At 37.9% G+C, this 16,316-nt stretch overlaps 1 protein-coding gene across 4 annotated transcripts in view; it reads left to right on the forward strand.

The window, feature by feature from the left end:
* The window catches only part of LOC129879847 (MADS-box protein SOC1-like), a 41,621-nt gene that overhangs the window by 15,677 nt on the left and 9,628 nt on the right, over nucleotides 1-16,316 (forward strand). For 3 of the 4 annotated variants that reach the window (XM_055953573.1, XM_055953582.1, XM_055953569.1), the window contains exons 3-4: nucleotides 2,220-2,281; nucleotides 2,709-2,808. In XM_055953573.1, the coding sequence (XP_055809548.1) occupies nucleotides 2,220-2,281; nucleotides 2,709-2,808 (162 nt within the window). The remainder of the gene's footprint in view (nucleotides 1-2,219; nucleotides 2,282-2,708; nucleotides 2,809-16,316) is intronic. The other variant, XM_055953589.1, reaches the window with a different exon arrangement.

Genomic DNA, 16,316 nt, shown 5'->3' on the forward strand with positions numbered 1-16,316 from the left:
CCTCCAGCTTGAATGTCTTTTGTTATCAGTATTGTGCTTCTGAGGTTCTCTTTGTTTGGCTTTGTGCTTTTGGTGTTGATTTGTCTTATCCCCTCTAGACTTAGAATTCTCAACCTCTAACTTGTCCTGTTGGCTTGAGTAGGAGAAGTAGGAATATCAACAACCTTTGTCACATTAACATTGATAGTATTAGCCTCTGAACTTATCACATTGGCAGTAGTGGAAGTAGTAGAATTTTTGTGTCAACTTTTGAAGTAGTAGCAATAGTGGTGTCAGTATTGTTGGCTAAAGAATCATTAAAATCAGCAACATTAGTCCCATTAGTCATCTTGGTCTCATTAACTGTAGAAACAGTAGCATTCTTCTTACTAGCATTTTCCTTGTTCTTCAACTCTTTTTCCCTCTCAAGAGCTCTACATTGGAGGATTGAATGCCCCAAAAGTTTACAATGTTTTACCATACTTGGAGGGACACCCTCGTATTCCAACTTTTGAGAGAAACCTTTTAGCGGGTTGTCGGTATCCCCTTGCCCAACCCAAACAGATTTAAGTTGCGGCTTAGTGAGGTCGACTTCAATCCTCACTTTTGCCATTCCAGGTCTATTGCGAAAATCAGTTGCAGTATCAAGAGATAAGGGGTTGCCTACAGGGGATACAATTTGTGTCACATAATACCATGTATGACAATGGTATGGTAATCCTGGTAGTAATACCCACACCGGAACAATAGGAGAATCTTCCTCGGGTCTAAAATCAGGTGTCCATTTTTGAAGCCACGTGACCATACCGTCTATTTCAATTGACCTTTTGAACCATATAATGCGTTCTATGTTTGGCCTTGTTCGAACAAACTTGCCAATAATGGTGTATCGGCACTCCTCAGCCATCACCCCGTGGTAGTCGCTCGATTTGAAGATTACAGCAGGCATACCATTGTGAGTCGTGATTCGGGCTCTGACATTTGGGTCTCCAAATTTTGATGCCCTAGGATCTGGCTTCGATGGAGCAGTGATTGCAGAAGCAAAGTCCAGTTTTGATCCAATTCCTTCCTCGGGGTGGTTCACAGGAACCTTAGCAGGTGGGTTCCCCATCGGACGCGCCGTGGAGGAGCTGGTGCGTGGGCACCAATGGCCCAAAATAGGTAGAAATTTCCGACCTTTATATTTAAGTTATTGAAACTGTACGGAGAGAAGTCAAAGTAAATTAACGAAAAATTCAAATTAAATATCCATATAAAACTTCAATTTCATTTCATATAATTTTTAAATCATGATTTCATCTCACGTGCCAAACAGCCCCCAAGTACTATACCAACAAATTGGTTCAACATATTACCACATTCATGTGGCTAAATAAATCAACATGGCAAAGGCTGTTATCAACCCAAAAATGAACATGTCAGACATCATATTTTTTTGTTTTTAAAAAAAAGAAGGAACCAACGCCTCTTCAGTGACAGATAACCCCAAAAATAGTGCTCTTTAATTGCTATTATTTCTGATTTAAACAATTTTTTTGAAGTACTATGGGATTAATTAGGGCAACTTTAATCATAGACCTAGCCTTATTTATGAATATATTGTAATAATGAGAAAAAATGTAACCCAAAGTAGGTTTACCAGTTTCTTTATATTTGGGATTGAATATCGTAGGGGTGTAGCTATGTGCCTATGTATGCCGAAGCAAATTCCCCGAAAAATCCCTAAGAACAATGGGAAAAAAAAGATATCTCAATAACGAAAACTATAAGGGATTGTAGAAAAAAGAAAAAGAAGCCAATTTTTTGTGGTCAATTAAACACCATTTCTTGAAAAATTATATATGTATTTTTCATCATATAGTATAAAATTTTGAAAGTATTCTTGAACACCCTTATTGAAGTTTTTAACTTCTCCACCGGAATATCCAACCATAGTTGTATGTAAAGCTTAATTTTTTTTTATTCCTTACAAATATCTTAAAATCCTTTTACCAGCTTTTAACGATCAAAGTTGATTACTTTAATATTTGCCAAATATTTCTACTGTAAACACAATATTAGAATTAGTATAGTAAATGCATTTTCATTTACTTTTGTTCTAATATATTTTGCGTTTTAAAATAATTATTCTTACCTATTATAACGAGTGTTGCTATGGATGAACAGTTCTTCATTTCGAATCTTTCGAGAACTTTTTAAATATTGTTCATCAAAATTTTGTTTGTTAAATTGTTGTGTAGCATTTGAAGGAGGAGGTTATTAGTATGAGTAGGAATCTGGAGGTTCTTGAAAACTCTAAAAGGTAATTAATCTCGACATCTTCCTAATGCTGCAATAATAAGCTAATTTGTTACTTCCTTTGTTTAAAATAACTGAATTATTGGAATTTTTTTTTATAGTTTAAATAAGTGAATCGTTCAAAGTTCAAGAGAATTGTTGAAAATTTTTCCTTTTTTGCCCTTCATTCGCATGTTCAGGTAATAATTTCAAGAGAGTTAATCGTTCATATTTATTATTTAATTTAAATTATTTATATTTTCAAGAATAGCTTGAGAATAGCTAAAAGGGTAAAAACAAAAAGTGGCGTTTAATTTATGTCCTAAACTGTTTTTCTTAATGAATGTACATTACCTCAACAATTCACTTATTTTGAGATAGAGGGAGTAACAAATTAATTGGAAGATGGTTCTAAAAAAAAATTATGTGTTCTTATATGTTGTTCATTGCAGAAGGCTTTTAGGAGAAGATTTAGATTCTTGCTCCATTGATGAACTTGGAAAGCTTGAAGAACAGTTAGATCGAAGTCTAAGAAATATTAGGGAAAGAAAGGTACGTATGCATGTACATGGTGCTTGGACTTGTTAAAAATATTGGTGTATTCGTGTTGATTTTTTTTTTTAAAATGTATTATTGGGTTCTAGTGTTGGAATAAATGGAAATTGGAGGGAAAGTGAAAAAGTTATTTTACTTTTTGAAAGAAGTAATTCCCTTAAAAAACTTTCAAGTGATTAAATATAGAAACATTCATTTATGTTGTTAAATGGTTAACAAGAAGACAAGTCTCGTGCCCACTTCTTAATCAATACAATTTTTTTGAACCTTTGCTTCTTTTGTGAAGCAGTTCTTGGCTATAAATATCGGATTTTTTCTTAGATATTAAGTACAATTTTTTCTTATGTTTTGTACTCCTTTTAAAAAAAACTCAAGTATGAATTATAGTCGTTGAGTGAAGTTTGAAGTTCAACAGAAAATTTAAATTCAGTGGGTTTGATTTCCTTTCTTTCATCTTGTAATATTATTTCTTTAATATTATTTACTATTTCATATGTTGAATTCAAATTTAGCACTTAGCAGAAATAAATATCTAACACGCACTTGTCTATATTTTCAAGATTATGAACAACACATAATATATAAGTGTCTTCATGCATAGGTTTTTAAGTATAGTTTTTGGATTTAGTAACTTTAAATTAGAGAGTTATCAAATATATAACAAAAGATATTTTCCCCCAGTGAATTCTTTTCTTTTTAAAAAGCTAAATAAGACACTTAAGTTGAAAAAGAAAGCGTATAATTAACTTCCCCCCCCCCTTTTTGTGTAGCTATTTAGATGGTAACTTGTATTGTCACGATCCTGACCCGCTGTAATTGGTATAGACCTAACCCTCTGGTGGAAGAATTATTACTACAATCCAACTAAGCAATATTAATAAGAGACATGCATTTTAAAGAGTGGAAATAGGTTTAAATATTAGTTTAAAAGTTGAGTTCCCATAAACTCAGTAAGTTAACAAAACAAACATAAACATGCAGAATTTCAACCCTTAGAACATGAAAGTCATTATACCAAAATAATACTAACTAAAAAGTCTAAAGAAAATAGGATGCAACCCGAAAACGATAAAATAAAACAAGAGTCTAAGAGGTCTAACTCCTAAAAAGGAGGGACCAAGACCGAGAAGAATTCATGTAAGTCTAATAGAACTAGCTCACTCTTGACCCTGAAATTAACGATTTACTATTTGAGGTCTCTTAACAGACGCATGAAGATGTCCTGTACTCAATAAAGAAAAGGTAAGTGCAGTATTAGTACACAAAATAATGATGTACTGGTAGGATCACACGACTATTCCAGTAAGTAAAATATAAGCAAGTAACCACAATATAGTAAACACATATATACAGAAGATTTTACCACTTATCACCTCATAAATAGTACGTATACACAGGTTAACAATCTAAATTTCAATGCCACAGTCAGAGAATGATTCTCTTATGGAACCCACACTCAAACTGTTACTATGTCAGAACGTAACACCCAATCCAATAATGTGTTGGAACGTGACACCCGATCCAAACAACGACAATCACAATGAATAGTCTCACACAGTTACAAGTTACAACCATCAAGTAACAGGTTCATTGCATGCAATTGATCTTAAACAGTTATTTCATTTGGTTCATTTCATCTTTTCCCTATTCACATACATACATGCATACAATAGAGCAGTTAACATCATATATGACACAGACCCAAAAACTAATCATCACCTATCTCAAAACCTAGCTTGAATACTCTTACAAGACTTGACCATTCCCTTTTCGGAGTTTTTCAGTTTGTTCTTGGTCTAACAACCCTGCCACATCATTTTTTTAGTCTAGATGAAAGATATGATCTTAGTTGGTTTAGACTTGTACACCCCTTTTCACTCTATCCTTTTTCTATTCGGAATCTCTAGAGTCACAGTTTTAGCATTACAGTTAAGCACAACATAATAGGAGGACAACTAAGTCATGCCTAAGATCACATGAAAATTAGTCATATCCAAAATTACCAGGTCAGCCTAAGTTTGAAAACCCATAAACAGAACAGGGCAAATACGATAGACATGTGTGACTATAACAGACTCTCCAACTGGGGTAGAAATATAGATGGGGGCATCAAGCATATCACAAAATGCATCAAAATCCAAGGTAAGTAGTACTAATACACAAGAGTAAGTGAAACCTGAATCAAATAAGACAATAGTCATTCGGTCACAGACAAATATAGTACATGTGATCACTGCATTAGAATCCTCAACCTCTGTGTTTCCCCAAAAGGCAACTTCTCTGCCTGGTTGCACTGCTTTTCTACCTGCATTATCATTTTTCCGGCCCCTACAGCCTCTCTGTTTCCTCATTGCCCACTTTGTGGATGTCTTCTGCCTTTACTACCTGCATCCATCGGTACCACTGCTTTGGTCTGTTACTGTACGAGATCAGTCATGAGAGGTTGGGGACATTCTTTTCTTATATGTCCTGGCTATCCACAATAAAAACAGTTGCTGTCAAGGGACGTCCTACTGTCTGGCATGAACGAAGCTCCCTAACCATTCTGGGTAGGATTATTCAGTGGAATACCTAAGTAGCCACCTGTAGAAGTAGGCATAACTGACTAAATTGGCCGGACTGCAATTTTTGGCCTACCTGAACCTCTAGAGTAAGAGCTATTAAAGTTATCTATATTCTTGGGTTTCTTAGCTAAAGTCTCGACCTGCCCATCCCATTGAACTCCTTCTATCTTCTTCAGAAAGTCTATCACTTTATTAAAACTTTTACCTGCAGAGGTCATATGGACGGACAATACCTGCAATTTGGGATTCAATCTATTCACTAACAGATGGATTCTCTCCTCCTTTGTAGTCACCAACTGCGCATCACATTTGGACAAATCATGAAACTTAGCTTCTTAAGCGGCTATTGTCATACCACTCTGCTCCAAAGCCATAAATTCATCAAGGTCCGGGGTACATACTTCTCCAAGAATAAAATATTAAACTAAAACCAAGTGAGAGGAGGCAAGACTGGCGATCGACATTCCACAAAGGCCCTTCACCACTACTTGGCTTCACCTTGAAGCTAAAAAATCACGAACTCAACTCCATGCTAATGGACTATGCCCAACTTATTCAGTCTCTCATAACTGTCCAGAATGAACTCATAAGCATCCTTACTCGCAGATCCTTAAAACTCTAGAGGCTTCAACTTCAAGAACTTAGTCAACATCTCGTGCTCCGTGCAGTTATCACTAGGCATATAAGTGGATGAAAGAAGGCATGAGTGCCCAATACTCCATCCATTTGAGGAACTGCAGCCTCAACAGAACGAGCAATTGAAGCTTGGTCTACGGGCACTGTGGGAATGGCTCCAGTGCCAACCAACCCACTTAAGAAATTCATGATCTATAGGGCTATAACTGGGTCCAGAAGGGGAAGCCTACCAACTTCTGTCTCAACATCCTCCTAAACCTCCACTTTCATATCTTCTTCTACCTTTGGCTAGTGTGCGGGAGGGGCATACTGTCATGCTCCGAGAGGGTACCCTAGGCATGACCGGTATTCAGAAACCATCTCTGGCCTTCGAGAGAACCACTTGGTCTCATTACTTATTCATTCATCAGTGAAAGACTTAATATGAATACTTATGTGGGATCTCCATCATCAACATCAAATGAAAGAAAGAAATTATTAGAAGTAGTTTCAAAAGAGAACTACTCCAATTACATCATTGAACTCTGTCTATGAAGCTTCTAACGCTATCAGATGGTGCCAATGACATGTCCATGGCTACCTCAAAAAAAACATCACACTCAACAATAATAAAAGGATAAAGAGTTCTTCCGAATACAAAAAGGACTCACCAAATAACTGGAAAGAAATGATCTTCAATGATGCGCCTATTGAGGATCTCTAACACCTGTATCTGCATCATAAAATGATGCAAGTCGAATGACGTCAGTACATGGAATGTACGAGTATGTAAAATGGCAGAAAAGTAAGGACAAATATCAAGAAACTCCTCTCAGGAAGAATCGGCTCAGAACTCAACATCATCTCAATATTAATATATAATACAAATCTAAAAATAATAATAAGCAATGCTTACTCAATTGAAAGTTTCTCTAACCGACAACCATCACTTATGAGCTAGTGATGATACAATGAAGCGATGTCGTTGCCACATTCATCCAATACCTTTTCAGGGTAAAGGACATCACCATCTTGGATCCAATCATCAAAGTCCTATTTTTGGGACTTAAGAGGCATAGCCTCTATCCTACGCTGGATACGTAGTTCTGGAGTTTGAGTCAATTAAACTCTTACCCAACTCGGTGCTCAATACTACTCCCAAAATATGTGCTCATATTAACCTCATCATCTAGTCTCATTAGACTTTAATTTAAATCATCAAACTCATCTCATTACCTCTTCATCAATCATTATACTTCAAAAACATCATTTACATCTCATCAAAACATTATTTAATCCAAAAAATCAAATTCATTTAAACTCAATTCTTTTGCTCTTTCAAAACTCAATAAAATACATATAGAATATTAATTTAAATCACTCTTTTTGTTAATGATTATTAAAAGCTAACACCCTTACTCAAAACATGTGTAAAATTTTTCATGAACATCAAATCAATTAGGGTTCATGGAAAAGTAGCCACGAACAATAATTCTAATAATATGAGATATAAAAATAATAATAATCTCAATGCATAAATATATCTAACTCAATAGAAGAAGAATTAATTCATTTAGAATTCAAGATTTGGATAAACCTCAACTATAACTCAATTATAATGAATTTAAATATTGGGCGCATAGACGAACTCAATCCAATGCTATAAAAGCCTTACATACCCTAAATCCGAAGCTTTACTCCGAATTGGAACATTCTTGGACCCCTAGCCTTTTCTTCTCGCCGGAGCATTTTGTGTACTATTTAGAGTATAAGAATTACCGAAATAGTATTTTTATATTACTAAAACTAAAACTATATTTAAGAATGAGTAAAGAAGTATATAGAGAGAAGAATTGCTTAAGAAAGCTTGATGAATAAAATGAGGAAATAAGGTGGGTATTTATAGGTGTGGAGGAGGGACCTAACAATAAATAAAAATAATTACAAAGGATGATCTTGAAAATTCAATGGAGGATTTTGATGTCATGGATGATGTCAAATGGTCTAGATATTTCCATGGTAGGTGAGATGAGATCTCTTCTAACGGAATACCCTTTTTCGAAGCTGCGTTTGAACAAGATAAATTCCCTATTAGGATTTAGTGTCTTCATAAGAATTGTAGATATAGAAGTCTAATTTCATTTCGTTCAAGAATCAGCCAATTTGGAGCATCCTACAGTGAGATATAATTTTTGTTCTACAAATACTCTATTTCGTCACAATACTATGTCTTGCAAAGATTAATTTATATGATCTACTTAGCCTCCGAATATTAAGATATGGTCATGAAAGTTGTAGGTAATGATGCTGGGGTTATTTGGAATTTTGAATCACCTAATTTTGAATATACTATGAAAATTTATGTCCAAAATACAGAAGCAGTATCATTTTCATCGAGAATTAAAATACCACATACAACATTTTAGGGGGTGTTACAATATCTCCCCCTTGGGATCATTCTTCCTCGAATGAAGATGAAACTAGGAGACATCAAGAAAGAATATCATCAAGACATCAATTTCTCAAAAACTCCATGACTAAAATTCAAGAATACACATCGACTCAAAGGTAGGAGTAAGAAATATTACCCTGAACATCAGCATCGGAAGGCACAAATAGATGAGGATATTTAGCCTTCATATCTTCTTCAGCTTCCCATGAAGCCTCTTCAACAAATTGATTTCGCCAAAGGACTTTGACAGATGCCACTTCCTTAGTTCTTAATTTGCGAACCTGACGATCAAGAATCTGAACTGAACTCTCTTCATAACTCAAACTCTTTTTCACACCAATGCTCTCAGTCGGGACAACAAGTGAAGGATCTCCCAAATACTTCTTAAGCATAGAGATGTGAAACACGAGATAAATAACAACTAATTTTAGGGACAACTCCAATTTATAGGCTACGTTACCTACCCTCCTCATAATATGATAAGGACCAATATAGCGGGGACTAAGCTTTCCTTTCTTTTCAAATCTCATCACACCCTTCATGGGTGAAACATTCAAGTATACCCAATCATACACTTCGAACTCTAAATCTCTCCTCCTAACATCAGTGTAGGATTTCTGGCGACTTTGAGCAGTCCTCAACCTCTCTTGGATGGTTTTGACCTTCTCCATAGATTAGTGAACCAAGTATGGTCCAATCAACTCAGCTTCACCATCTTTGAACCAACCAATTGATGATCTACATCTCCTCCCATACAGAGCTTCATAAGGAGCCATTTGAATACTCGAATGGAAGCTATTATTGTATGAAAATTCAATAAGAAGTAAATAATCATCCCAATTACCTTTGAAGTCAATGACACAGGCTCTTAACATATCCTCCAAAGTCTGTATCGTACGCTCTGCCTGGCCATCTGTTTGTGGATGAAAAGCAGTACAAATGTTCACTCTTGAACCCAAACCCTTCTGAAATGACTTCCAAAACCGAGCAGTGAATTGAGCTCCCCTATCTGAGATGATAGACAAAAGAACTCCATGCAGTCTAACAATCTCTCTAAGATACAGTTTGGCATAATCCTCTGCAGTGTCCGTAGTCTTAACTGGCAAGAAATGAGCTGATTTGGTCATCTTATCCACAATCACCCAAATAGAGTCATGTTGTTTGCGGGTTCGTGGTAAACCGGTAATGAAGTCCATATTGATCATTTCCCACTTTTATTCCGGGATCTCTATATTCTGAGCAACTCCACAAGTCCTTTGGTGCTCAACTTTAACTTGTTGGCAGTTCGGGCACTTGGACACAAGCTCTGCTATATCTCTCTTCATTCCACTCCACCAGTATACTTCTCTCAAGTCGTGGTACATCTTTGTTGAACCTGGGTGGATGGAATACCTGGAATTATGGGCTTCTGCCATGATTCTCTCTCGAATACCATCAACACTTGGAACACATAATCTCCCTGGATATCTCAACACTCCATCTCCCCCTTTGTTAAAAGCCATTACCTTCTGTTTGTGAACCTCATCCTTCAGTTGAAGAAGAATGAGATCCTGATCTTGCTTTCCTTTCAACTCTGCAACTAGAGATGATTCAGCTCCATTTTGGACTATTGTACCACCATTACTAGATTCAATAAGTTGAACTCCCAAACGCGCAAGTTTATACACTTCCTTTGCCAACTCCTTTTTTCCTCTTCCACATGGGTCGTACTCCACATGAATAACCTAATAAGAGCATCGGCAACTATGATTGCTTTACCTAGGTGGTAGAGAATGCTCATGTCATAATTCTTAAGCAACTCTAACCATCTCCTCTGCCTCAAGTTCAACTCCTTCTGGCTGAACACATACTGCAAGCTCTTATAGTCTGTGAATACATCTACATGTACACCATAAAGATAGTGACGCCAGATCTTAAGAGCAAATACCACAGCTGCCAACTCATGGTCATGAGTATGGTAGTTTCTCTCATGAGTCTTAAGCAGTCTGGGGGCATAAGCAATGATCTTACCTTTCTGCATCAACACACATCCCAACCTGACACTAGAAGCATCATAATAGATTACAAAACCATCCGTTCCCTCGGGTAGGGATGGTACTGGAGTAGTAGTCAATCTAGCTTTCAACTCTTAAAAGTTTTCCTCACAAGCTTCAGACCATTGAAACTTAGCCTTCTTCTGAGTCAGCTTAGTCAATGGTGAGGATATGGATGAAAATCCCTCAACAAACCTCCTATAGTAACCAGCCAAACCTAAGAAACTCCTTATGTCGGTTGGAGAGGTGGGTTTGGGCCAGTTCTTAACTGCCTCAATCTTTTGAGTATCAACTCGAATTCCATCACCAGATATAATATGGCCTAGGAATGCTATAGACTTAAGCCAGAACTCACACTTCAAAAACTTAGCATACAACTCCCTCTCCTTAAGAGTTTGAAGTACAATCCTAAGGTGATTAGCATGTTCACTCTTACTTTTAGAGTAGACTAAAATATCATCGATGAAGACAATCACAAATGTATTTAGGTATGGCTTGAATACCCGATTTATGAGGTCCATAAAAGCTACAAGAGCATTTGTCAATCCAAAGGACATAACAAGAAACTCAAAATGACCATAGCGGGTTTGAAAAGCCATCTTCGGGATGTCACATTTTCTCACTTTCAACTTATGATAGACTGATATAAGGTCTATCTTAGAGAAGCATATGGCACCCTGAAGTTGGTCAAATAAATCATTTATTCTGGGAAGGGGATACTTGTTTTTTATGGTGACCTTATTCAGTTATCGGTAATCAATGCACATTCTAAGGGACCCATCTTTCTTTCGCACGAATAGGAAAGGAGCGCCCCAAGGTGAGACACTTGGTCTAATAAATCCCTTATCTAGGAGGTCTTTCAACTCAGCGGGAGTCATCCTATAAGGAGGAATGGAGATAGGTTGTGTATCAGGAAAGACATCAATACCAAAGACTATCAGGAGGGATTCCGGATAGATCCTCAAGAAAGACTTCAGGAAACTCATTAACAATGGAAACTGACTCAAGAGATGGAGCTTGATCATTAGTATTTTTGACTCGGACTATATGATATATGCATCCCTTAGAGATTAACTTTCTGGCTTTAAGGTAGGAAATAAATTTACCCTTGGGTACTACAGAACTCCCCTTCCACTCTAAGATAGGTTCATTTGGAAATTGAAACTTGACAATTCGGGTCCTACAATCAACTGAGGCATAACAAGTATAAAGCCAGTCCATGCCAAGAATCACATCAAAATCAACCATGTCCAACTCAACTAAGTCAGCCATGGTATCTTTGTGATAGATTGACACAGTACAATCTCAATAGACCCTCTCAGCTAAGATAGACACATTAAAAGGCTCAAGAAGACATTTAAGAAGGATCTCAAATTTACTAGCTAAGTAAGGAGTCACAAAAGATAACGTAGCACCCGGATCAAGTAATGCATACATATCAAAAGAAAGGACTCGGAGCATACCAGTAACAACATCAGGTGTATTCTCTTGGTCTTGGCGACTATCCATAGCATACAGACAGTTTGTTCTCCCGCCTACACTTGAAGCTGTACCTCTTTAATTACCTCTATTCTGTGGAGCTGCAGAAGAAAATTGAGCTCTAGTACTTCCATCTCCCTGTCTCTTTGAAGGACACTAATTCTGGAAGTGACCTATCTTTCCACATCCGTGGCAAGCATTGGTGCCCACACGACACTCTCCCAAGGAGCCTCCCACATCTAGCAAATGGTGGCTTTCCTCTACAACCTTGAGCCACACTTACTTGGGACTGAGAACCTTGAGCTCGGAAGTTTTGGTGACTTAACGACCTCTGATCATACCTGGTATTAGGTGTAAAAGCATTTAGTGAGGAAGGTTCATAATTAGAAGACCTCTTCTGAAAGAAGGACTTGTTACCCTTCCCTTGGTTCTGCTCGTTCTCATGCCCAATAGACTTAGCCTTCTTGCTTAGGTGTTCCTCTAGGTCGGTTTTCCTATCATCCTCAACCTGCTGAGCATATACCATCAATCTAGAGAAATGCATGTCAGAAATCATTAGCATTGCCTTACATTCTTTCTTTACATGTTTGCCCATGTCAGAGATAAACTTCCTCATCTTGGCCCTCATATGAGGGATCATTTCTGGGGCATACTTGGACAACTGAATAAATTTTAAACTATACTCTTTCACAGTCATACTCTCCTGCTTGAGGTTCACAAACTCCTCAATTTTTGCTTCACGTAGCTCTTGGGGAAAGAAGTGATCAAGAAATGCTCTTTCAAACTCATCCCAAAGAGCAGGCTCCGCATCCTCACCTCTACTTTCTTCCCACTGGTTATATCAGATATTTACCACATTCTTGAGCTGATAAGATATCAACTCAACCCCCTCGATCTCTGTAGCATGCATCACTTTTAGTATTTTCCACATCTCATCAATGAAATTTTAGGGGTCCTCATTAACTTTGGAACCCGTGAAGACCAGTGGATTCATTATCAGAAAATTTCTAATCCTCGTGGCAGCAGACGGCTCTTGATAACTAGAGCTAGGAGTCGGTGAACTCTGGCTACTATTTCGGGCAACCATCAACTGGGTGAGCATAACAATCGCTCCTCAAAAATCTTCCTCTGAAGTAGGAGTGGTCTGAACAGTAGGTATTTGAGGTACCTCGGTAGACCTTGCAGGTCGGCCCTTAGTTCTCCGTGGAAGCATCTCTAACTGTGGAACCTCAGTGCTGGCAGCATTCCTTTGATTGGTTGAATGTTTAGGAGGCATGTCTTAAACGTATAGTAGAGTTTTACTTATGGGTGTGTAGTGCACCATACTTATAATCAAAATGTTATAGGACATTAGGAATTATTTCACTTCTTTCATAATCTGAGTTCGTGCGATAGAGTTTAACTCTATAAAAACTTCCTTTCTAATTCATGCGGTTACATATTTCAAATATGCCTCCTAAACATTCAACCAGTCAGAGAAATGCTTCCAGCACTGAGGTTCCATAGTCAGAAATGCCTCCACGGAGAACTAGGGGCCGAACTGCAAAGTCTACTAAGGTACCTCAAATACCTACTGTTCAGACCACTCCTACTTCAGAGGAAGATTTTTGAGGAGCGATTGTTATGTTCACCCAGTTGATGGCTGCCCGAAATAGTAGCCAGAGTTCACCAACTCCTAGCTCTAGTTATCAAGAGCCGTCTGCTGCCACGAGGATTAGAGATTTTCTGATAATGAATCCACTGGTCTTCACGGGTTCCAAAGTTGATAAGGACCCCTAAAATTTCATTGATGAGATGTGGAAAATACTAAAAGTGATGCATGCTACGGAGATCGAGGGGGTTGAGTTGATATCTTATCAGCTCAAGAATGTGGCAAATATCTGGTATAACCAGTGGGAAGAAAGTAGAGGTGAGGATGCGGAGCCTGCTCTTTGGGATGAGTTTGAAAGAGCATTCCTTGATCACTTCTTTCCCCAAGAGCTACGTGAAGCAAAAATTGAGGAGTTTGTGAACCTCAAGCAGGAGAGTATGACTGTGAAAGAGTACAGTTTGAAATTTATTCAGTTGTCCAAGTATGCCCCAGAAATGATCCCTCATATGAGGGCCAAGATGAGGAAGTTTATCTCTGACCTGGGCAAACATGTAAAGAAAGAATGTAAGGCAATGCTAATGATTTCTGACATGAATTTTTCTAGATTGATGGTGTATGCTCAGTAGGTTGAGGATGATAGGAAAACCGACCTAGAGGAACACCTAAGCAAGAAGGCTAAGTCTGTTGGGCATGAGAACGAGCAGAACCAAGGGAAGGGTAACAAGTCCTTCTTTCAGAAGAGGTCTTCTAATTATGAATCTTCCTCACCAAATGCTTTTACACCTAATACCAGGTATGATCAGAGGTCGTTAAGTCACCGAAACTTTCGAGCTCAAGGTTCTCAGTCCCAAGTAAGTGTGGCTCAAGGTTCTAGAGGAAAGCCACCATTTGCTAGATGTGGGAGGCTCCATTTGGGAGAGTGTCGTGTGGGCATCAATGCTTGCCACGGATGTGGAAAGACAGGTCACTTCCAGAATGAGTGTCCTTCAAAGAGACAGGGAGATGGAAGTAGTAGAGCTCAATTTTCTTCTGCAACTCCATATAATAGAGGTAATCAGAGAGGTGCAGCTTCAAGTGTAGGTGGGGGAACAAACCATCTCTATGCTATGGGTAGTCTCCAAGACCAAGAGAATGCACCTGATGTTGTTACTGGTATGCTCTGAGTCCTTTCTTTTGATATGTATGCATTACTTGATCCGGGTGCTACGTTATCTTTTGTGACTCCTTACTTAGCTAGTAAATTTGAGATCCTTCTTAAGTGTCTTCTTGAGCCTTTTAATGTGTCTATCTTAGCTGAGAGGGTCTATTGAGATTGTACTGTGTCAATCTATCACAAAGATACCATGGCTGACTTAGTTGAGTTGGACATGGTTGATTTTGATGTGATTCTTGGCATGGACTGGCTTTATACTTGTTATGCCTCAGTTGATTGTAGGACTCGAATTGTCAAGTTTCAATTTCCAAATGAACCTATCTTAGAGTGGAAGGGGAGTTCTGTAGTACCCAAGGGTAAATTTATTTCCTACCTTAAAGCCAGAAAGTTAATCTTTAAGGGATGCATATATCATATAGTCCGAGTCAAAAATACTAATGATCAAGCTCCATCTCTTGAGTCAGTTTCCATTGTTAATGAGTTTCCTGAAGTCTTTCTTGAGGATCTATCCGGAATCCCTCCTGATAGTCTTTGGTATTGATGTCTTTCCTGATACACAACCTATCTCCATTCCTCCTTATAGGATGACTCCCGCTGAGTTGAAAGACCTCCTAGATAAGGGATTTATTAGACCAAGTGTCTCACCTTGGGGCGCTCCTTTCCTATTCGTGCGAAAGAAAGATGGGTCCCTTAGAATGTGCATTGATTACCGATAACTGAATAAGGTCACCATAAAAAACAAGTATCCCCTTCCCAGAATAAATGATTTATTTGACCAACTTCAGGGTGCCATATGCTTCTCTAAGATAGACCTTATATCAGTCTATCATAAGTTGAAAGTGAGAAAATGTGACATCCAGAAGATGGCTTTTCAAACCCGCTATGGTCATTTTGAGTTTCTTGTTATGTCCTTTGGATTGACAAATGCTCTTGTAGCTTTTATGGACCTCATAAATCGGGTATTCAAGCCATACCTAAATACATTTGTGATTGTCTTCATCGATGATATTTTAGTCTACTCTAAAAGTAAGAGTGAACATGCTAATCACCTTAGGATTGTACTTCAAACTCTTAAGGAGAGGGAGTTGTATGCTAAGTTTTTGAAGTGTGAGTTCTGGCTTAAGTCTATAGCATTCCTAGGCCATATTATATCTGGTGATGGAATTCGAGTTGATACTCAAAAGATTGAGGCAGTTAAGAACTGGCCCAGACCCACCTCTCCAATCGACATTAGGAGTTTCTTAGGTTTGGTTGGTTACTACAGAAGGTTTGTTGAGGGATTTTCATCCATATCCTCACTATTGACTCAGAAGAAGGCTAAGTTTCAATGGTCTGAAGCTTGTGAGAAAAGCTTTCAAGAGTTGAAAGCTAGATTGACTACTACTCCAGTACTGTCCCTATCCGAGGGAACGGATGGTTTTGTAATCTATTGTGATGCTTCCAGTATCGGGTTGGGATGTGTGTTGATGTAGAAAGGTAAGATCATTGCCTATGCCTCCAGACAACTTAAGACTCATGAGAGAAACTACCATACTCATGACCATGAGTTGACAGCTGTGGTATTTGCTCTTAAGATCTGGCGTCACTATCTTTATGGTGTACATGTAGATGTATTCAC

Source organism: Solanum dulcamara, chromosome 1, assembly GCF_947179165.1.
Source record: "Solanum dulcamara chromosome 1, daSolDulc1.2, whole genome shotgun sequence".
NCBI lineage: Eukaryota > Viridiplantae > Streptophyta > Magnoliopsida > Solanales > Solanaceae > Solanum > Solanum dulcamara.